The 24,592-nt window shown below is 37.3% G+C and overlaps 2 protein-coding genes across 3 annotated transcripts in view; one reads left to right on the top strand and one right to left on the bottom strand.

Moving 5' to 3' along the window:
* The window catches only part of hsph1 (heat shock 105/110 protein 1), a 27,632-nt gene extending 3,040 nt beyond the window's left edge, over positions 1-24,592 (bottom strand). Inside the window, exons 1-17 of one of the 2 annotated variants that reach the window (XM_079823193.1) lie at positions 24,567-24,592; positions 24,270-24,326; positions 18,282-18,339; positions 18,055-18,195; positions 17,831-17,953; positions 17,418-17,517; positions 17,199-17,332; positions 16,869-17,113; positions 15,090-15,318; positions 11,479-11,585; positions 11,187-11,320; positions 10,868-11,067; positions 9,248-9,355; positions 8,923-9,060; positions 5,149-5,274; positions 4,753-4,860; positions 4,286-4,405 (exon numbers count right to left, since the gene is read on the bottom strand). In XM_079823193.1, coding sequence (XP_079679319.1) covers positions 4,286-4,405; positions 4,753-4,860; positions 5,149-5,274; positions 8,923-9,060; positions 9,248-9,355; positions 10,868-11,067; positions 11,187-11,320; positions 11,479-11,585; positions 15,090-15,318; positions 16,869-17,113; positions 17,199-17,332; positions 17,418-17,517; positions 17,831-17,953; positions 18,055-18,195 — 2,013 coding nt within the window. In that variant the 5' untranslated portion in view covers positions 18,282-18,339; positions 24,270-24,326; positions 24,567-24,592. Of the gene's footprint in view, positions 1-4,285; positions 4,406-4,752; positions 4,861-5,148; positions 5,275-8,922; positions 9,061-9,247; positions 9,356-10,867; positions 11,068-11,186; positions 11,321-11,478; positions 11,586-15,089; positions 15,319-16,868; positions 17,114-17,198; positions 17,333-17,417; positions 17,518-17,830; positions 17,954-18,054; positions 18,196-18,281; positions 18,340-20,442; positions 20,793-24,269; positions 24,327-24,566 lie in introns of those variants that run through there. The other variant, XM_079823192.1, reaches the window with a different exon arrangement.
* Positions 20,743-24,592, top strand: part of b3glcta (beta 3-glucosyltransferase a) — a 127,142-nt gene continuing 123,292 nt past the window's right edge. Inside the window, exon 1 of the mRNA XM_079823194.1 lies at positions 20,743-21,670. Coding sequence (XP_079679320.1) covers positions 21,607-21,670 — 64 coding nt within the window. The 5' untranslated portion in view covers positions 20,743-21,606. The remainder of the gene's footprint in view (positions 21,671-24,592) is intronic.

Genomic DNA, 24,592 nt, shown 5'->3' with positions numbered 1-24,592 from the left:
TCTTTCCAGTGATATTCCTTTGACCTTTTCTCTTATGTAATGTCTCTCAGTCATCTCTCTTTCTACAGTCTTTCTTCAAATATCCCTCTCGCTCACTCTCCTCCTCCATCATGAGTGTTTACGCCCCCTACTGCTGATTGGCAACAAGTGTGTTGTGGTGCTCGGTCCAATCCACTTTTAACAGCGTTCCTCAGAAATCGCTTACTGCACCTTTAAAACAGTGCATTACTAAAGAACACAATGTTTTTTGATAGGGATGTACTGATTTTAAAATTAAGATATTAAATGAAACATTAAAAACTAAAATCAGTAGATTTAAATGCTACAAGTAAATTTAGGCATCACAATATAATATACAGTAAGAAAAATGGATATACATTTTGAGATTCACTAAAGTTTCTAAATATCTCTTTAAATATTAACTGTGAGCATTAAATGATGGCAAAAAATAGAGGAAATAAGCATATTCGGTTAAATATGGTTTAAAAACCCTCTAATATTGGCCGATAACATTGATTGACACTTTTAAAATATTAGTAAATATTTTAGGAAAATAATAGTATTATAATATAGTATATAAATACTTTTTTTATTGAATATCAAATAAAAAACATATAACTGTTGTTATTATTATTATTATCGGTATCATTATTTTTATTTGTTTGTAGAGATAATACGTAAGGGATAATCCACGGCTAGCTGTACATTGAACGATTTTAATGCACGACGTGGAGGCAAAGAACCGCCAGACATATAAAGCAGAAGGTTGTTGCCTTCGCGAAGTGCATTAAAATTATAACAAAAGTCCCGGTACAGCGTTTATGAGTTTCTATTCTCCTGAATGTTTCTGTGTGTTCGCAGCAAGATCTCCACTCTCTGTGTGCAAAAGACGCATTATTATTATCCTTTATTTTACCTGAGGCCTGTACCATGATGGTAGTGTAACAAACTCAGGGTTACAGGATTAGTTTCGAGTTGACAAAACCAAACCAATCTATTCAGGTTTTGTTGGTCCCATGATGATGATCATCAGCTTTCACTGTCAACTCAGGCTTTGATCCTGAGTTAAGGATTTTAGCTGTGACATCAGTAGTGAACAGCCAATCACACGATGTGGATCAGTGAAACTGACATCTACTTGATTTCTCTCTTCTGCAGAATATTACATGATTGACAATATTAAGAATTTAAACAAATTTTCACAGGAAGAAGAAAAGAGCTGTCTATGAAAGTGGACAACTTTAAGAAAAATCTTACTTAGTGCAAGTAAAAGTTATGAAGTTAGTTTAGTTGATATATAGAGAGAATTGAACATTTAAACTCACATGTAGTAATTTTTATAGCTTTATTTATTGATTTTAAAGGGTTAGTTCACCCAAAAATGAAAATTCTGTCATTAATTACTTACCCTCATGTCGTTCGACACCCGTCAGACCTCCGTTCATCTTCGGAACAGAAATGAAGATATTTTAGTAGAAATCTGATGGCTCTGAAAGGCCTCCATTGGCACAATGGCACGTTACACTCTCAAGACCCTTAAAAGGTACTAAAGACGTCGTTACAAAGTCCATCTCACTACAGTGGTTCTAAAATAACTTTATGAATCGGCGACAATAGTTTTTGTGCGCAAAAAAACCCTAAATAACGACTTACATAGTGATGACGATTTCAAAACAAGGCATCATGAAGCTTCGAAGCGTTATGAATCAGCGAGTCGAATCAGCGGTTTGAATCGCCAAATTTCATCAGTTTGGCGGTTTGACACGCGATCCGAATCATGATTCTGCTCACTGATTCATAACGCTTCGAAGCTTCATGAGGCCGTGTTTTGAAATTGTCATCACTATGTAAGTCGTTATTTAGGGTTTTTTTGCGCACAAAAACTATTCTCGCCGATTCATAAAGTTATTTTAGAACCACTGTAGTGAGATGGACTTTGTAACGACGTCTTTAGTACCTTTTAAGGGTCTTGAGAGTGTAAAGTGCCATTGTGCCAATGGAGGCCTTTCAGAGCCATCAGATTTCAACTAAAATATCTTCATTTCTGTTCCGAAGATGAACGGAGGTCTTACGGGTGTCGAACGACATGAGGGTAAGTAATTAATGACAGAATTTTCATTTTTGGGTGAACTAACCCTTTAAAGCTTAGTTGTAATACCTTTATATAGGCTATTTATATTAATTTTAACTATGTGTCTATTAATGATTGATTAACTAAAATTATACATGTATAATTGATTAAGGGTATAATAATTACATAAATGATATCTAAGTGATTCAAAATTATTATTATAATAAATAAGCATTGTTAAAAGCCAGACGCTTTAGTCTTTAAAAACCATTTGCTATGTAGTGAACTTTAATTTGGAGTAGAAACTTCATTGCATCAGAGGTGTGCCACTTTGCTCACAGCTGATTGGTCTAATTCTGCCCTGGAGCAGGTTAGCCGTGGAGCGCAAGTTACTATGGAGATGAACACTGCTAAAAGCCAAACCACTTTAATGGTACCTAAAACCCAGGATTGGCACAAACTAAGCTTAAACATATCTGGCTAGCCAGCTAAACCGGCTTCATGGTATAGGCCCCAGGATAGTCCCATTAAGATTTTCTCCATGGAGTCCTGGCCTAAATGGCAGCACCAAAAGTTTCACATAAAACTATTTACAAACACATAAAGCTGACCCACTTTATATTAGGTGGCCTTAACTACTATGTACTAACATTTTAATTAATCATTTGATACAATGCACTTATTGTGTACATACATGTTTTTACATTGTACTTACATTTTAAAAAATACCTGCATGTAATTACATCTGTAATTAATTTCTGTAGTTACATTTGTAATTACACAGTTGACACTTCCCTTACACCTAACCCTACCCTTAAACTTACCCATACCACCACACCTGTCCCTAACCTTACCCGTATCACACCTTTTTGATGCAAGTACATAGTACTTAAGGCCACCTAATATAAAGTGGGGCCCATAAAGCTAATAATGCATACATAAAATTATATCCAACACTCATATGACCACAGTTCAAAAGTTATTTAAAACATGCACATGTTTCCTTTAGGTTGGTGTGTAAGAGATTTCAAATATTTAAAGACAGGAGTGTTTCCACCATTATAGTACTCTGTAACTCGTTCCATAACCAGGGATCATAAAACGAGAAGACAGTTTTGCCAAGCTCCAAATGTACGCTAGGAACATATAAAGAAGTCTAGCAGTAGATCTAGTGCTATAATTACAGGTGTAATAAGATGAAATACTGCAGATATAAGTGGGTAATTTACCTAACAATGTCTTGGCAAAAAACAACATGTGTATTTTTCTTCTTTGAAACAAGGAGGACCAGCCAACTAATTCATACAAAGTACAATGATGAGTGTGTGAAGAGGCACTGGTCACAAAGTGTAAGGCAGCTTTTTTAGTGAAGATAAACTTGCATGCTTATAAATCATATCGCTGTAATCCAACACTGAGAAGAAACATATTTTGTCTAATTCACTTTCTTGCTTCTAAAGGAAAACATTTCTTTAAACGAAAAAGAAAACCCAATTTTGGTTTAAAGATTTTCAATATGTACATTAAAACCAAGCAGCCTAATGCATGTGTGCGATTCAATGAAAACATTGTATTAATATAGAACGGTGATCAAACTGACTTGGAACTACCTGTGCAGTTTTATTGCACACCTTCCAACTAATCAGAATTGAGTATTCAGACAGACCATGGTATAAAATTAATGGAAATATTATTAGTATTATTTTAAATTGTATTACTCTTGAGTTTGCGCCTTTTAATGCTGATATGGCGTTAAATTATGAATACATATCATGCATCCCTTGTTATTGGCAATAATTTTTTTAATTTACTATAGTATTTTGTTAACTATAAGACAACCATTGATGCCTAACTATACTTACAAACTAGTGTTTCACTAGCTCATACTTTTCTAGTCAGGTAGGAACTTAAAAGTATTGCAGCATTTCAGATATTACGGTCTCATTAGGATAAATTGCAGTGTTGTCGCATTGCTCATTTGTAAGGTGCTTTGGATAAAAGCGTCTGCTAAATGAATAAATGTAAAAGCAGACACTATTTATAGTGTCATAAGAGACGGATGACTAAAATCTGACTGCAGAACTGCATGGGATCCATTATAATGTATAAAACTATTTAACATAATGCCTCCCTGTGTTGTAATGTGCCTTGCAGAGCATGATTGTTTTAAATAAGATATAATATATGACAAAGGAAATGAGAGAGAAAACTTACTTCATTCTTATACTCCTCCACAATAGTCATATAACTCTGTATTTTGGCTGACAGCTCTTCAAACATTTTGGGTCTCCGAATGGACTCCTGGTATCTGTTTTGCACAGGCAAACCCAGTTTCTGTTGAATAAAACAAAAGGCTTTAATACATCGCTGTTAGTAAGCATGAATGCTTTTGTTTGGTTTGCAGCACACAGCGGCCAATTAGTGCTCTTCCTAAAAGTGCATGAGAGGGGTTTTGAAAGCTACACAAACGACTCTCCCATCCTTTAAGCGAAGCACATGCCATTGCGAAGTCAATTAAAACACAAAACTGTGGCCACCTATCAAACAGAGCGTAATGTTAAACCTATCGCATCGTACGAGTTCGGCTATCTCTGAGAGAACACAAAATCAATTTGTCATGGCACACAAAGGCTAACCCATGATCAAGTGTGTTTGTTCATCAAAAAGGACAAACGACTCACATGTATTTCTGCCAGCTTTTTAATGTAAGTCTGCTTATCTTGGTCTGCTCCCTCATCGTACAGCCAGTTCTCTGTGCCATTTAAAAGCTCCGAGAATGTCTGATGGTCCTGGAGAAAAGCAAAAGCAAAAACAAGCGTTTGTTTGGCAATATTTTATGCTGCTCGTATGAACTACTAACTAATTTGAATGAGAGTTTGTTTCATTTATGCATGAGCTGAAATGGCCTTTAGAGATTTAGCAATCAGGAACAGGCTTCTGGAACATGAAAACATTAAATGAGCGCTATGAATAAATCACAATCTGTTGATAACAGTTCCTCTGAGCTAAATAGATTACATGTCACTCTACAGGTAATGGCGTGTTATCTGGGAAAAGCTGCACGGAAGATACATTACTTGAGCATTTAGAAACGTCTGAAAGGGGCCCTCCAGGTTGTGTCTGTAGTAATAGACATTCTCCTCGACTGCGTTCTTCGCATTGTGACGCTCTTTCTCCTGGCAGTCTTGCTGTATCATTTTGTTCTGTCAGGAAAAAAGAAGGGGAATTTAAGCGAGCGCCAGATGGTGAGAACGACTGATGGATTTTTGAAAAGATTCAAAAATCTACCAGAATGTCTTTATTCATGTTTATGGCTTCATAAATTGTCAAGATACACTTCTTAGGCTAACAAAATATCTATCACAGCTTTTGAATCGTCTTTTGAGCTTTACTGAAACAATCTCATGCAAAAAGACAGCTATATTTGTTTTGCTTTCATCACAAAACTGTTACATTTACAGTGGGGTCTAAAAAACACTTTACAATAAGGTTCATTAGTTAACTACATTATTTAACATTAACTAATAATGAACTGCACTTATAAAGCATTTATCTTTGTTAATATTAATTTCAACATTTACTCATGAAAATCTTGTTAACATTAGTTAATGCACTGTGAACTAACATGAACAAACCATGAACACTGAACAGCTGTATTTTTATTAACAAACATTAACAAAGATTAACAAATACAGTAACAAATGTACTGCTCATGGTTAGTTAATACATTAACTAATGTTAATAAATGAGACCTTATTGTAAAGTGTTACCGAAAATGTTTTTGTTTCGAATTTTTCTCTTTACCCACCATTATTTATGAGACAACGCTACCCTGCCATTGACTGGCTTTCCGTTATATCACTGTTATACAGTGGGGGGCGCTATGACATATTCAGAAAGAGTACGGAATCTCCGAATCAAAACACAGGAAAGGATGAAGCAGAAACAAGCGATAACATATGTAAAATAATGCAAACATCAACATTAAACCACATATAAATCAAAACTGCCTATACTGCCTAACATTACTGAATGAAATGTCGACCCATGGCGAGCTATTGGACTGTGCACGCTTTGGGGTATTGAAGGACTCAATCTACTCCATCTGTGTTTGATCAAAGTATCCTAAAAAAAAGTATCACAGTTTTGCACAAAAATATTAAGCAGCACAACTGTTTTCAACATGGATTGTATTTCATCAAATAAATGCAGCATTTTTTTTTTGATGGATTTGCGACCTAGAATCATAAATATTTCTTACTAATTTTTAAAGGTCCCGTTTTTCGTGTTTTTTTGAAGCTTTGATTGTGTTTACAGTGTGCAATATAACATGTGTTCATGTTTCGCGTGTAAAAAAACAGTATTTTTCACACAATGTACTTATCTGTATACCGCTGTTTTCACTGTCCTCAAAACGGCTTGAAAGATTTCCCTGTTCTATGAAGTCCCTCCTTCAGAAACACATAACGAGTTCTGATTGTGCCAGCGGTTCCCGTGTTGTGATTCGACAGCAGCTTAGCGCACACAGAGCGCACGTTACCGGAAAAGTCACGCCTCTTACCAAAACGGGGATGCATGTGCTCAATGATCTCTAAGTACAGCGTCCCTGGGAAAGCCAAACAAAGGTGAATTGACTCCGGGATGAAAATAACAGCGTCTCGACGACATGGCAACAAACAAACTATACAAACCCAACCGAACGCAACACTTCCTATTCTCCACGCGGGAGCAACAAGACCACGCCCCCTTTTTCGCGTACTCTTGTGGGCGGAGGTTAGTCGACAAACTGTTCTACTGACGTAATTAAAGCAGGAAATACCAGGATGTAGTCCTAACCAGCCGTTCGCTGTAGGCTTTGAAAGGGAACTTCTGTTAAATAAAATATCTCGCTTGGCATTGAACTTTGAGCTTTATAATTTTACAGGTATTATATATGCTCTAACAGCAACATTACACACTAACTAAAGTTTGAAAAATGGACCTTTAAGTCCTAAAATGATTTATGTTTTAAGTGTTTCAACATCCTAAAACTTTATTGTCGCATGTAGCAGGGCAAGGCCATGCACCGGTTTCAACTCCCTCGGAGAAGCCCCGAAAGGATAAAAGGAGGAGCGATGAGAAAGGACCAAATTTACCTTGATGATTTATTATTTTTAGATGTGGCATCCATGTCATCCGTGAGGGGCTATTGCTCAAGGCCAAAGTATACTTCACTTTTTATGCGCATGTGATGGTTAGCATACAGTGCGCGTGACGTTAATTTAATTAGAGATCCAGCACCTGGCCACATGGTGCACCGAAAATAACCTGCTCCTCAACACCACCAAAACGAAGGAGCTCATCGTGGACTTCAGGAAGGAGTCAAGAGGCACACACGACACCATCCACATCAATGGAATGGCTGTTGAACGTGTCTCCAGTTTCAAGTTCCTGGGGATCCACATCTCGGCGGACATGTCGTGGACGACCAACACCTCCAGCCTGGTCAAGAAGGCTCACCAGCGCCTCTTCTTCCTGAGGACACTGAGGAAGAATCAGCTCTCCTCGGCTATCCTGGTGAACTTCTATCGCTGCGCAATAGAAAGCATCCTGACCAACTGTGTGGCAGTGTGGTATGGGAGCTGCTCTGTTGCGGAGCGCAAGGCACTGCAGCGGGTGGTGAAAACTGCCCAGCGCATCACAGGGACTCCACTGCCTGCCATCCAGCACATCCAGAGGAAACGCTGTCTGCATCGAGCTCGCAGCATCCTCAAGGACTCCTCTCACCCAGCCCACAGACTGTTTTCTCTCCTGCCCTCCGGCAGGCGTTTCAGGATCCACCGGACCAGGACCAGCAGACTAAAGAACAGTTTTTTCCCCAGAGCTGTCTCTTTACTGAACTCAAACCCCCACTGATCCACTTCCCTCATAAACTGATAACTCTCCTACCTCACATCTTCCTTCACTTTGTTATTTGCACTACCGACTGTTTATCACAGTAACAACTGTTTACATATGCATCTTGCACTGCCATATCTTAACTGGATTATGCTCATTTGCACTGCCGACTGTATTTATAGTACCAATGTTTACATTTGCATTTTGCACTGTACTTCTAACTGTAATATGCAACCACTTTCCACTGCACTTTACACTTTTTTTTTTTCCGGATAGGTCTGTCCATAATTTATTGCACTACCCTAATCCACTGCTATTCCTCATATTAGCCTAGCATATTATTGTATACCTCTATCTGTAAAATTCTGTTTATAGTAATAGCCATCTGTATATTTATTCACTGTACATATTCACCTGTAAATTCAGTTCTGTTTATAGTAATAACGTCTCTCTATTTATACATATTTATACATATTCAGTACATATCCATGTCCTGCACTTACGCATCCATTGTATATCCTGCACTTGCTGCTATTGCACTTCTGGTTAGACCTAAACTGCATTTCGTTGCCTTGTACTTGTACTTGTGTAATGACAATAAAGTTGAATCTAATCTAATCTAATCTAATTTCATCATCAGTAGTGTACGCACACTGCCGGATTAAAATTTGAAATTAAAAATAGTTTTTTTTCACCATTTACATGGGTTGTAACTCGTGGTGAGAGATTGCTCAAAACTGTGCATGCGTCAAACACATTTGTATGCGTACGAGTCAAAAAAAGTATACTTTGGCTGTGTGTTCCACTGTGCGCATACACTCATGTACATGTGAAAAAAAAAAAACGAAGTATACTTTTGACTTTACTTTCGTTTGGTTGTTTATTTATTCTGCTCCTGCCTCCTTCCCTTATTAACAAGCTTTGTTACTTTTTGTCACATGTATTACATCTAACAAACATTTAGTCAACAGTACCTCCTTCTCTATGTAAGTGCTGAGGCGATCCTTTGGCAACAGTTGGGTAAACGTCTCCTCAATTGGCAGAACAACATGCTTGACCTTCATCTTGGCTTTTTTAGCATCAGGGGGGTGATTGTTTACTTCTCCATTCAACTGTAAAGAACAGACAATGTCTATTGGCATTATGGTACGAAATGTACATATTAGGATATTTTCCAAGGCATGCCGTGAATAACGATTTTAATATAAACTACACATCAACATGTCCATTTGATATGCACATACAGTATAAAGCTAAATGTACTGGCCAAGCAGTAAGTGAGAGATGTAGCTCACTTACGCTCAGTGCATCTCTTTGATTCTGTGCTTTTTCCATGGGGGGACACTGTGGTGTTGGCAGGTTTTCTTTGTCTACCAAGAGCTGAATATTTGGCTCCAGTATCTTGTCCTAGAAATCACAGTACCAGGGAGCTGATACAGTAGTTACGTTTCTACACAACAATGCTACTGCATCACAACAAGGAGCCAATCTCTCACTGTCACCCTCATAGAAACCAGTTAACGTTATTGATCATATAAATCATAACTAACTAAGCTATATTTTTTTAATTCAGACCCTCACCACTGAGCGTGTGTGTGTGTGTATTTCATCACTAAAAGCTTGAGCTGTTCAGTCATGATGTCAATTTGTAGACCATCCTGGAAGGCTAATTTGCGTGGGTTCCCTCTGGAATTTTTAATGGGATTTAGAATAGCAATTTTTAAGTAAATTAAAGTATGTGGTTAAATTCCTTGAAAAGACTTTCCTGGTTTGCAACGTATATTACAGAGTCTTGCCTTTAACTCAACCAGGGGGCGTCAACAAACTTCCAAAGGGGCCTCAAGGTGACTTAAAATTATTTAAAACGACAAAACATGAATGAAAATAAGCTAAAACATCTAAGAATCAATATATTTCTTATTATTTGGTTAGTTTTATGACAAATATACATATTTTTAGTTATAACAAGCTCTAACATATTTAATCAGGTAGGAAGTTGTGAGTGAGGAAGGGCTTTCAAATATTGTTGTTGTGGACAATGGGGGGCCTTGAAGTCAAAAAGGTCTAACTAGCACACAGCTCCAAACTCATAATAGTCCTTTTATAGTCTTTATAGTTTAAAAATTAAAAACATTTTTACAAAAAAACATCTACAGAAGACATTTTATAACCTCTGAGAAAGAAAAGCATCAATAGAGAGTGTTGCTTTAATTTGGAACTGTTGAGTGCTTGTTATAGTGCTTATGATGCAGTACTTATTTTTTTCATTAGGTATGAATGTGTGTAAAACTAAGCACTATTGGCTGTTTTTCTTGACATTAACTTGTACAACAATAGCCGCTTTTCCACCGTCAGGCCGAATGGTTCTCATTGCATAACCGTTCAATTCCGTGCCAATCGGTATGGTTACAGTTTCAGTTTTCATTATATAGCATCCCCTTGTTTAAAGGGATATTTTATTCTAATATGAAAATTAAGTAATCATTTATTCACCCTGGTGTTGTTCTAATGTTGTACGCCTTTCTGTATTTTTGAGACCATAAAAGGAGAATTTTTTAAAAATGTCCCGCTCATGCTCATCCATATAATGCCAGTGAATAGCGACTGGAAATGAAACTATCATAGATTGATCCCATGTGACCCGTGTCATATATTCCAAGTGTTCTGGGGTATACGACAGGGTTTGGTGAAAAACAAAATGTAATATATAATATAGCGTACGGCATTAGAACAACACCAGGGTGAGTAAATGTATTTGTTTTCATTTTAGGGTGAACTACCCCTTTAATGATTGAATAACATCTGAGTAAGAAAACAATATCTATAACATAAAGATGACAAGAATTATATGGCAAATCAATTAGTTTTTGCTGTTAGTACACCCATGGTTATGGAACACAAGCCCAATGTGGCACCCACCTCTATTTCAAGGTCATCAGAGCCGCCATGACCGTAAATCTCATTTATTTCTGTGGTTTCAGATTTGTCTGAGCTGACCCTCAGGACCATAGTAGCTGAGCTCACACTGACTATACCACTGGTGTTTGCTTGAACTTTTACTTTCACCTTTGCCTTTTCTCCATTCTTCTGAGGTTGAATGTTTTGCACTTTATATTCCCCTGTGGAAGCATTGCACACATGAATAGCATTAATTCACTTTCAAAATATGATTTCAGTTTCATCTGTATGCTGCAAATAAACACTATTATAGCCTGAAGGAAAATCCCTTGATTCTCACCAATCTTTGCCTCAGGAAAAGGCAGTGATGTCAGATCCGAATAAAAAGCTTCCAGAATGAAAGGCTTGTTTCTGTAAAACGTAATCATTTTGGCTGCTGGACAGGGATGATTCCTGCCAAATATCTCATGACAACTGGAAGGTAAGGACAAACCACACACAAACCACACACAAGGTTACTATGTGAGATGCACAGTACAGCCTGTCCATGTCCAAGCACATGTGTAGTGTGTTACACTAATTCGAGTATTAAAACAGAATGTTTGGTTCTAATAGCTAACTGAGAGGCTTACGATTTGCCTTCATCAGCTTCACTTGTCCAGGAAAGAGAAACAGGGAATGGGATTACATCTGTGATGGAGAACTCTCTCACTCTGAAAGCAGGAGAGAGCATGGCGCACTATGGAAAAACCATTATACAACACATTAACTTTCCATTCAATCGATATCATTTTATTTTTTGTATAGATTCACATTGTTTTCAAATGTATGAAATATACTGTGCAACGTGCCTCAAAATACACTACCATTAATAAGTTTAGGGTCAATAGGATTTTTTTTTTTTAAATAAATTGTTACAAAATCTTTTTATTTGACATAATGCTTTTTTTTTCACTTTCTATTCACCAAAGAATCCTAAAAAAAAAATGAATCACGGTTTCCATGAAAAAGCCACACATCTGGTTTCAATGTTGATTAGAATAAGACATTTTTGAAATAAGCATATTACAATGATTTCTGAAGGATCAAGTGACTAAAGACTGGAGTAATGATGCTGAAAATTCAGCTTTGCGGTCACAGGAATAGATTAACATATATTAAAATAGTGATTTCCAATATTAAAACTTAAAGTGCCCCCTATTATGGTTTTTGAACATTCCCTTCCATGCAGTTTAATATAGCTGTTTGTGAATGTAAACGTTCCTCCTTTTTTAATTTGAATCTCACTGCGTGATGGTTCTATGTCACTAGAAAAGACACTTGCATGCCTGCATATGTTGTACGTTGTAGACCGCTTGCTCTTGAAAGATTTGAGTAAAGATAAAGGATGGAGCAAGATTTGTTTTGCAAACTTTAATGTTACATCAGTCCTTCACTTTAGTGCTGGGCTAACGTATTCACTGTTATTGATACAGTTCCCGCATGTGCACTGCAATAAATTAGAAATGCACATCGGTTTGTTGATACACATTGTCAATGCTGATGGTGAGGAATTACAGTTGCAACATCTCATAATGTACCTCAAAATGAGTAGCGTATCACTGAAAAGTGTCCTGCTCGCGCTTGGATTGATATGGTAAAATCAACCCCATCGTTACGGACTATACAATGAGTCGTTTGAGAATCATTGAAAAAATGTGGTGATGTGCATTAATGTATATTATGTGAAAATTGAAATGTTTTTTAACCTTTGATGGATGTAAACCTGTTGTAGGATACCTCCAAAACAAATCAGGAGCCTTTAAAATAGCATAATTGGGGCACTTTCACTATTTTTACAGTAAATTGTAATCAAATAAATGCAGTAAATACAAATAAATGCAGTAAATACAGTAAATTGTAATTGTAAAAAAAGTAAAAAAAAAAAAGTACTTACTGACGCCAACATTTTAAATGGTAATGTACAACATTCTTGCTGGTTTTCTAAATCTTTTCCATTTTAGGATTCTTATTCATCTACTTTTTAAGAATTTCTGGTTCTTAAAGCTGAAGTGTGTAATCTTTGTGCTACTAGCATCATCAAATTATAAAATATATATTTTTTCCCTCTCCAAGTTCTATCTGCCTGTCATTGGTCAATCAACAGATAGCCCTGCCCTAAATCCATGCCATTGGTAGAGTCAATTTTGCCATTTAGTGTAGAGATATTTAGGGCCAGATTTACTAAACAGGCCAGGGCAAATTAGCGAGAGCGCAATTCCACAAAAGCGCAGATGGGAGTGATCGGCGACGCGCAAATTAAAGAACACAGATGCAGCCGGATCATTTCTATAATGATTAAAAAAATCTATCACGAGCAGTGCAAATTAGCATTTGGTTTAACCCTTTAAGACCTAAGGGTATTTTTACAATACATTTTCCGCCTGGTGTTATTTACTAAAAAAGCTTGTAAAACATCAACCCTGTTGTGCAGACAATTGACACACCTCTTTTTTTTCAAGACAAGTTGCACTGTCAGTATATTTGTGTTGCATTGATGTCACCTGAATGTAAAATAAGTTATGGGACCATAAAGACAAATGAAAACATAAAACGTAAATTGAATCACTCAAATATTTATTGAAAACACACACAAATAAATAAAAGCTCAGTCACGTGACTCACTTCACCCCCGCACACGCATAAACATACAGTCTTTCAACATTAACATCCACATACTGCAATTGCACTGCACTTTACTTTACGTCCCTATTGTTACTGCGTAACAACCTGTAATAAACCTTGCACATTATACTTCTTTATATATACATATTATATATTTTATGTTAACCACTTATTTTTAAGTCTACAGTTTATCTCACTTATCATCCACATATTTTTTTATATTTTTATTTTTATCTTATTTCCTATTTTTATCTTTTACTTGATTTATTTATAATTCTACTTATGTTAATACTTTTTATTCTAACTTTATTCTATTTCTATTTAATTTCTTGTAACTGTTATTTGCACTGTCCATGGAGCGGACCTGTTTACATTTCACTGCCAGTTGTATATTGTGTATATAACTGTGTATGTGACAAATAAAACTCTTGAATCTTGAGCTAAGCATATTTCCTCTGGAAAACAGTTTGTTCAAGTCTTTAGAGTCCTGGAACTCAGGAATAAACATGATAACTTATACAGAACCAAAACTATTTACATTTTTCCAAAAAAAGTCCAGGCGCTTTTGGCCTCTTTGGATTTTGGATATTTACTGGTGCCAAGCCTCAAAACAGTTCCTATCAGGAACTTCTCCTCAAACTTTCTCCTCAAACTTTCTCCACAAAACTACTAAAAACTGCAGCGCGTCTCTCTCTCTCTCTCTCTCTCTCCTCAACACTGGCCGTGCGTCTCTCTCTCTCCACAATAAAAGAGCTGTGGTTCATGCGTAATGACGCACACCAACGTGGATGACGGATCAGCCTGTCATTGGCCAAACCCTCATCCAAAATGGCAGCTAGCATCGCGCTAGCGGCAAAAATGACGGAAAATGTATAAATTATGGACATCAAGTGGATATATCTTGGATGTAAGCGTTTTGATTTATTGCTGAACAACTCCAAAAAGATGCACATGTTCCAGGCTGGATAGAAAACCTTCTGTAAAGGCTACAAAGACACCAAAGACACCCCCGTGATGGCTAGCTCGTGAGCTTTCTGCTGGAAAAAACGGTAAGAAAATCGATAAAAGTTTCATGAAATAATATAGATATTTATCGGAGGTGCCGTGTGACGTCGTGGGCGATGCCATCGGGCTCTGAGGGTTAAGACATTGACTAGCACAAACCTTAGTAAATCACCTTGCATGATTCATTTAAATACTCTTCTCCCATACATTTTGCATCTGAAAGATAAATTCCTACAAATGCATATGCAATAAGGTCAGCCGCAAAAATAACTCTATCCATGCCTTTTCAGCGCTAATTTCTCATTTCTCACTGCGAGTCTTTAATAAATCCTGACTGGAAGCTGTTAGTAAGCATAGCTGGAAGTATTTGTATGTTACTTGTCCCCCATAATAGCTATTTAAGACACAGCTCTTAAATAGCTATTATGGGGGACAAGTAACATACAAATGATTTACTTATAGTTGTCTCTGCATATTCAACGAGGCAAGGAGAAATCATTTTAACATAATATTATATGCTTCAGCTTCAAATGAACCACATTATGATATGTTATGTAGAATAAAACCCACTTACCTGTAATGCACAGCCTCTGGCCACTGCTTCATCTGCATTTAATGTAGTGCTCGCATCTCTCTTGAAGAACTTACTGATCTGGGCCTTTACAGCAGGGATCCGTGTGGCTCCCCCTACAATCTCCACAGAACTGATGTCCTGAATCCGCACTTGAGCCTGTTCTAGAGCCGCCATCAAAGGAACCACAATCCTCTCGATCATGTCAGCACACAACTCCTCAAATTTTGCCCTGTGTGGAAGAGGAAGGCATTTACTTCTCTTCGCTTCTCAATCGTAACCCAATTGCAGTTCTGCAATAACATCATTGGTGCTTTATAGACATGCGCTTAGTTGCAAATAATCACAGTTAAATATGACAAGTGTAGACAGATACCCAATTAAAATGTGAATTTAAGCATGTTACAAAACACAAGGAGGGGAGACTGAAATGACAGGATTAGGGGGTTGGGGAAACCATACAGTCTATTAGAATACAAGCCTGTGTTGATGTGCATCACTTATGCAGATACGACTGCTCCCAATATGACATGAATCTTATGCAATATGTATTTAATTATTTATGAAGTAATAAATGGATGTACTTTCAAAGTAAGGGTACCAATAAGCAGATACATATTTTATTCTTTATATATTATGCCTGATAACTGATGAACAGCTGATACCAATAAGCAGATAAATATTTTCATGTTATGCCTGGTAACCAATACATAGCTGATATTAAAATTCTGGTAACACTTTATTTTACAGTGTCCTTGTTACATATGTTACATGTACTACTTACCATAGTAATAACAGTAAATTATGCATAATTACATGCAACTAACCCTCAACCAAATCCTACCATAACCCTATAGTAACTACAAGTAGTTAATTAATATTACTCAGTTCTTAAATATATAATTACACTGTAACAATGACACCTTCAAATAAAGTGTGATTATATATTATTTTGGGTTACACTTTATTATTTTAGGTCTTTGTTACACTGTAATTATACATTTAAGTACTGAGTATTATTAAGTAACTACATGTACTTACTATAGGGTTAGGATTAGGGTTTGGTTTAGGGTTAGATGCATGCAATTTTGCATAATTTATGGTTATTACTGTAGTAACTGCATGTAACCTATGTAACAATGATACTGTAAAATAAAGTGTTACCTTATTTTGTTTAAATAAGTTAAAATAAAAAATACAATTAATCATTCAAAATGCTAAAAGTAATTTAAGTGTCACAACATTATAATGTACAGTGCAAAAAAAAAATATTTATTTTGAAATCTGATAAAGATTACATTTAAAAATTCACTGATACCGATAAACTGATAAATATTTTAGTTGTTATTTTAGTTGTATGTTATGCCTGGTAACCAGTAAATAGCTGATATTAAAATTCTATACCATTTTGTTTAAATAAATTACAAATAAAACTCTAAAAACTCAATCAATAGTTTAAAATGCTACAAGTGAATTTAAGCATCAAAACATTATAATGTACAGTATAAAAAATGAACTTTGCTAAAGATTGCATATAAAAGTGTTAATAAATTGTTAGTGTTTATAAAAATAAACTAAGTGAGTGTTAGATGACAGTGAAGGAAATCTAAATGTAAAATTTGAGAAAACTGAGCATACGCAATTAAATATCAGTTATCGACCAATAACACTGAAAAAAAACATCTCTAATCTCAGACAATATGGAATGGATATACAGTGCATATCCCTATTTTAAAGGCATAACAGATCTGATCTCTTAAGTGATCCTAAACAGTCATGTACCTGTTCATTTTCCCACATACGTCTTTATCATCCATAAAGCACTCGATGTTGAGGGAAATGTCCGTAGAGTTGCTGCTCATCAGTTTCTTGAGTTTCTCACACTCTTGTGTCAGTCGCAACAAAGCTCGAGCCTTGGACTTTACATCCATCTTGTACTTGGACTTAAATTCAGCGCAGAAATATTCCACCAGCCTCTGATCAAAGTCTCTCCCTCCCAAATAAGGATCAAAGGCGGTGGACAGCACCTGCAAAATACAGAGCATGCACGGATGTGCATGAAAATGCAAAGTCGGGGATCTACACAAGTGTCTTACTTTGACTGAGACTCACCTTAAGTTTGCCTTTGTTGAATGCACAAACAGAGACCTGGAGGGCTGAGTGGCCCATGTCCACAAATGCCACAATATTTGGTTTCTCCTCACAGCTTGGAAGATCTTCCTTATATATGCCATAGTTTAAAGCCACTGGAATGATAAACGATACTGTGAACATTGCTTTAGACATAGCAAAGGCAGTTGTTGTGAGTTTCATTCACTCAAAAGCAAATACCTGCAGTGTTGTCATTCATTAGCTTCAGGCAGTTCAAGCCAACAATCTTGGCAGCATCCAGAACAGACCTCCTTTCTGAATCAGTGAAGAATGAGGGGATCTATACGTGACAAAATCATTTGTATGGCCAAAGAAATAACACAAAACAAACAAACCATCGGATTGGTGGCTCGCACATTTGTGGTTTACATACAAATAAAAAAAAGGCCTGGTTAAAATTTACACCTGTATGAAAGCGAAGCAAGGCCTTTTATTTAAAATATCATGACGTCAAGCCTAAAAATGACTTATAATTTGGGAGAATTCCTAATGAACTAAATCCTCTATTTCTGGTACATGCCTCTGGTATCTATTAAATATCAAGGAAATAAATTATTCTGTGCACTATTCACGGCTCCAGAGCAAAAACGCACAGAGATGACACACTCCACCACTTTCTTCTGCAGATTTGCCTCTGCAATGTCTTTCAATTTGGTCAGCAACATAGCTGTGATCTGCTCGATGCTGAAATGGTGCTCCTGGTCGAGGTACGTGACCTAATCAAGACATAAAAAGCCAATATTTTACTCTTTCCTCCAAAAATAAGAAATGACAACCTGTCCCCACTACTTGTGGGGCTAATAAACACAGTGTTCACCTCGACTCCAACCGCCCCATCATTTAGTGGTACCAGCTGATACGCTAATCTGGCCTTCTCTGATTGCACTGCACGATCCTGAAACAATCTGCCATGTAGTCTCTTAAAATGAGAGACAGTGCTTGTGGGATTGGTTATCATCTAGAACAAGTGAAAAAAGAAGAATGGTGTTACATCACTAGATCACTTTCAATTCATAATCATCAGATGAGAACAGGAACGCCTACCTGGTTTCTTGCAGCATTACCAATGGTCCTGTTCTTTGAACTAAATGATACAACAGCTCTAAAAGAAAAAGTTAAAATTTAACAACAATTTCAATGTCGAGGGGCCTAAATTGAGATAATAGCTCATATGTACAGGTTTCTAATGTTTTGGAAGGTCTATAATAATAATAATAATAATTTGTTACATTTATATAGCGCTTTTCTAGGCACTCAAAGCGCTTTACATAGAAGGGGGGAATCTCCTCAACCACCACCAATGTGCAGCCATATTGCGCCAGAACGCCCACCACACACCAGTTTATTGGTAGAGAGGAGACAGAGTGATTATACCAATCGTATATATATATATGGGGGTGATTAGGAGGCCATGATGGAAAGGGGCCAATTGGCAAATTTGGCCAGGATGCCGGGGTTACACCCCTACTCTTTATCGAAAGACATCCAGGGATTTTTTATGACCACAGAGAGTCAGGACCTCGGTTTAACGTCTTCATCTGAAGGACGGTGGTTTTTACAGTATAGTACAGTATAGATCCCCATCACTATACTGGGGTGTTAGGACCCACACAGACCACAGGGTGAGCACCCCCTGCTGGACTCACTAAAGCCCCGTTCACACCACCAGCGACACGCAGCGACAAAGCGACACGATCCCATTCATTTCAATGGAGCGCTGGCGACTTCCGGCGACACGGGCGACAGTGACCGTTGGCGACAGAATGTGGGCGTGTCAAGCGACACTAGAGACAAGCGACAAAAGTTCAGAAATTTCAACTTTATGCAAATGAGAAGCGATTTTCGCGAGCGACAACCTATAGGAGTGAAGTCAGTGGAGTGCACGTGATCCGTCTGCTGTACTGCTACTGCGGTGTCGTGTTAAGATGGAGATGTTGATTTTAGATGTTAGCAATTTCCCTGTTCTTTACTATATGTCTCTGTGTACATACAGAGACACATTTTTAAAAAAAAGATGCATGGAAAGACGAGGGTGATCTGCTAATGACGTTTATAGGCAACCCGTAGTGGGAACGCCCACTAGCGACATGATTCTCTGGCGCTGGCGACATGCAGCGACATCATCGCTGGCGGTGTGAACGGGGCTTAACACCTCTACCAGCAGCAACCTAGTTTTCCCAGTTGGTCTCCCATCCAGGTACTGACCAGGCTCAGCCCTGCTTAGCTTCAGTGGGTAACCAGTCTTGGGCTACAGGGTGATATGGCTGCTGGCAATGTCCATAACAGTGACAGGTGTAAGCTATGAAATGACGAACCATGAAATGAGTTTTGACATTTTTGTTATTTATAAAAGACAATAATAACAGCTTATCAATCAGATTTTCAGTCCTAAAGTTTGACTTATGCTTGACTAGAAACCTTTCAGCCTGGATGGATACCAAATGGGTAGTTGACAAATAAGCAGTAAAAAAAAAAAATGAAGGAAAATGCATATTGTTATGTAGTGTGAAGTCGGATGTTTGAGAAAATATAAGGGGTCACTAACTTTGTCAGTTCTGTCACTGTTTTTTAAACATTTTTACTGAAATGTGTCATATGGTGTGACATAGAAAGAATTAAGAATATAGGGGTGTCCCACCAAAGAACAACAGAAATGAACGCTTTTATAGTGGTTCCAAAAAGGTTAAATATTTGAACAATTCTGAGACAAATTTTGAGACAAAACATGACCTTGAATGGGGTCCTTCAACTAATTAAACTTGTCAGTTGAATTGCCCAATTTAAAATCAGGATATTGTGTCACACCAGAGGACATGGTTTTCAATGACAAAATGTATCAATTTCCTATGCTTTTAGAAATATGGATGAAAAAAAAGATTGTCATTTACTAAAACAGACACTTGTAAAATTATGCTTGAGGTTTTTTTTACTAACACTATGCTTTTATTTTTAATGTAATAAAGTTGTAATTTACTGAACCATACTTGAGACAGTAGCACCATAGGACAATTTTGAGATGGCTCAAAAATGTAAAACAACTTTTAAGACAAAGTCTATCAACAGGCCCATGTAAGACAAATACAGTGAAGACTGAAGTGATGGGTCAACAACCCAAATATAGAGTCAACATTCATCTGATAATGCAAGAAGAAATGCAAGAAGCTCTGTGTGTTTTATGCATTTGATAAGCACAGCATCCACTTACGGCGTGCATCTGTCTGAAAATTCATTGGATACGGTCTCGATGCCCCCGCTTTTGACCACCGTAACACAGCAGTTTTGAAATCCCACATCAAAGCCCACGACAGCCATCCCGGACCCTCCTCTGTACGCGAACGGTGTGTTAAGATCAGATAAACAAACACACTACCACGCCTGTGCCTGTCAGTGTCCAGTAATCCAAGTACCACGCCTGTCAGTGTCCAATAATCCAGAGCGCGTGCACTATTTTAGTACGCCCCATTTATATCTCTTTTCGGCGAACTTTCCAGAAACTTCCGAGCCCAGTGTCGGAAGCGGCGGCGCTGCTCGGTCCATTGACAGCCCGCGCAGTGTGATTGCGTTGACATTTCTAGAGCTTTCTGCGCAGGCTGAGCGGCGCGGAGCGTCCAAAGGGTTGCTGTGGTAACCATAGATAGATGCTTCGCTACAGCGATAAATAGCATAAATCTATGATTTCTTGTCGTTATTTTAATGTCAACGAGCGGTTTGTTATTGGTTGGGGGTGGGGGTGTTATTACTCCTGTGTTTTAAATGGACCATATCCTATTATATAACATTTGTTCTTAAATGGGCCGGTTAATTCAGTTAGCATATTACGCGTGACAAAAGACTAGTGGGGGTGATAGTCTTGACAGTTTGCTAAACAGCTGTTAAACCGAAATGTTATAAAACAGTCACTATTTTCGTAAGACTGAAAGCTCTGTGTGTTTTTATACAATTTGGGGCTGTAATCAAAAGTTGGATGCTGCCAGGTTAACATTTTATAGACTAGAAAGACTGAGATTTTATAACGGAAGCTATAAAGATTGTTCGCCTGTTCTGCCATAATTTACCATCGTTCAATGAACGTGAATGGTAGTTGGAAGTTACATTTAGCAATTCTCATTTTTGTTTGTCCAACTGTCCCTATATTGATCGCACTTGTTATGTTAGTGATAAGCACTGCCCCTTTTGCGGTAGTTAGCGATGCGGCCACTAGAGGGCGCAGCCGAGACGCTCGTTCAACAGGAAATGTCCTCGCAAAACAAAGCTGGGTAATGATCGGCACGCACAGGAGTGAGTGTTGGATACAAGACCAGGACAAACATTCTGCTACAGCACAATTACAGCAAGCTGGCTGCGTGCGCTACCCGCGCTTCTTCTTACTATGCTTCCCATAAACTCTCAACACGGATGCAGTGCTGCCCACTATTTATTGCTTTTCTCGCTTGGTAAGTATTTCTCTAACGTTACTCATATACCAAAAGGAAGTTTTTTTCAGCTAGAGAATCTTACATTTATTTCTGTTGCCGTTTGTTTGCTCGAGAAAGGCAGCAGTCTAAAATGATGTTCACTTATTTTACTTATGGAAAAGCATATGCTGAGTATAAACAGTTGTCATTAGTAACAAGGGTGTATAGCTATTTTTAAAAAAGCTGCCACAAATGACACTTCCTTTTTTTGTAACAGCTTTGCTGCTCTCCGTCAAGTTATGAGGAATGCTTGAGACTGGTATTAATGACTCAGTTTGACAGTTGAATGAATGAAACCCTTAATTATTTGAAGCATACGTGCCTTTCCAAACTCATTTGTCTAGTATATTGAATGAATGGCTGAGCTGCCTACCTAGGGAACATTTTGGGCATCATAGGTGTGATTGACCGTTTCAAAACCTAGTGAGCTGCTTGTCTAGACAGCGTTTTTGTGTGTTGTAGGTTTCATTGATTGTCTCTTGAAAACCTGATGAGATGCCAATTTGTTTGGGCATCATGTATGATATTCTGTCTCAAAGCCTGGTGTGCTGCATGCTTGACTTGACATTATTTTTGGGTAACATGATTGTAATTTACTGTGAGTAAGCCACCTCAACCAGAGTATCTGGTCGTCACTGTTAATAATTAATTGAACAGACTGATGTGCTGCAGTCTTTGAAGCACAACAGTTTGGAGTGGATGTGTGGAAATCTGAAGTATTGTTTGTTAACCGAAACCTTTTCTCCCCCTCTTTCTAGTTGAGCTCTGTGCCAGGCAAATGAGTGTGTTTACACGTTTCAAACAGAGCACCAATGCAGATAGAGATATTTTTACGTATTGATCAATGCCTGTTAAGATAGTTTAATATGGACATTCGTGGATATCAGGGTCATAAATCAAGCGTACAACCACCCGATTGCATGAATTGTGTGTTTTTCGATGCAGTTCATGTAAGACTGCATGCCTACTACATGCCAGTCACGTAAATGCAATTCAGGTTGTTGGGCTGAGCATGTCATCCATTTGTTTTGTATAGAGCTTGTGGATCCTATAATGTGTCTTAACACCTGAACCACAGGCAAATGTGCGCTGTCTGATAAGAAGAAATATTATCCTTGCCCCTTATTTTGTCTCAGTTTCGCCACTGAGGCATAATTCGCTACTTCTCAAAGTGCCTCAATTTGTTGAGATGTGAAGAGAAAATAAACTCCTATTGAGGGCTTCTGTTAAATTCAAGAAGTTGGCTATGCTGAAAGATCTCATATAACTGTTCATGGAATTATTGATGTGCTCTTAAGATATACCTCGTTGTTCAAGAATGAGACTTGTGGTTGCTAATATCTGGAGGAACTGACCTAGTTTTAGTAGTACTAGCACCTGCAGAGTTCAGCATTTAGGACGACCTGCTGGTCTGGGGCACATGTGAGAGAGTTTCAGGTCAGTTGACAGAACCGCCACCTGCTATTTTGGCCAAGTGCTGCATTATCACTACATCTTACATTTTCAGATCTTGTCCATGTTTTACGACTCATTTGTGGTTTTGTCAAAATTGCAAGAATTATTATGATGGTCTTGAAAGCATCATTAAGTATGTTCATTAAAAAAAAAAAAAAAAAAAAATACAAACCCATCAGTATTTTATTATTATTATAATTTTTTTTTTTTTTTTTTTTTTTTCCCCAGCAAAAGTTTGTTTATCAACATGGCCATCATGGAGTTATATAATAGCTCTATTATTCCTGTAAAAAAAAAATTAAAGGAAAAAATTTCACTGTAAGATCTTTTATGGAAAAATTTTATAAATATAGAATACAAATAAAATCATTTAAAAAAATTTTCATATTTTTTTTGGGTGACGAAAATGTAACATTTAAAGGAAACAAAAATACTATCAAGGGATGCACCGAAATGAAAATTTTGGCCGATAACCGATAATTCTTTATATTTGAAAGCCGATAACCGATATGTTGGCTGATAAATCTAAATCCAAATTTGTATGTAATTTTTGAGAGCCTGATAACAAACTCACCATTAAAAGCCATGTCCCAAGCACACAATTATAATGTTCTCTTTTATGTAGCCTATATGACAGACTTGCGCTTGCACTTAACTGTATTTTCCTTTTTTTAAGGTGATTCCGATCAAGTGTCTCAGCTGAAGGAAAAATCTGTTATTTATTGGCTTTAATATATTGGCAAATTTTCTTATTGGGCCGATAATGATAACATCAAAAATGAGCATATCAGCCGATACTGATATCTCAGTGCATCCCTAATACTATCTCTTTAATATTATGAAAAAAAAATGTGCAAGGAGCGATTTTTAAAAATATAATAGAGTATATATTTCTTCAGCCAAATTAAAACATGGCAAGTGCATATACTGTCCCAACCAGGCCCAATTGGGATGGTGGAGGAAAATAAAATACTGTTTGGCCCTCATCTTAAAATATGCTGTATTTTCCCAGTAAAGAACTTTTTGTGTGAGGGTCTTATGAAGATATATGTCAAGATCTCAGCGCTGTCCTGTTGTATTATTTATGATGTACAGAATAAAACTTTAAGAGGCAACAACATACCTTTTGTGTGTACCTGCAGGCAGAAGGAATGATCAGTCAAAGGCCACTGCAGTTTTGCTGTCAGGCACAGATAAAAACAAAGCCTTTTAAAATGCGCATCAAAGATGTTTTGATAGTTGATGAGGTATACTGCAAGATTTAAAATAACCAGCAGGCATTTTTAGTCTTTCCCACAGATGTTATTCTGCTCTCATAGAAGTTATTTCGTTGCTCGAGTCAGGAGGCAGTTTAGGCTAGCAGTTTTGAAAGATAAAAGTGCTGTTTACACCTGACAGTTAAAAAGATAAACATACTCACCGTCTGAAAAAGTGACTGTCAAATAG

This window comes from Gobio gobio (assembly GCF_949357685.1).
Source record: "Gobio gobio genome assembly, chromosome: 8".
NCBI lineage: Eukaryota > Metazoa > Chordata > Actinopteri > Cypriniformes > Gobionidae > Gobio > Gobio gobio.
Note: the sequence above shows the minus strand (reverse complement) of the source record. Positions and strands in the feature narration are given on the sequence as shown.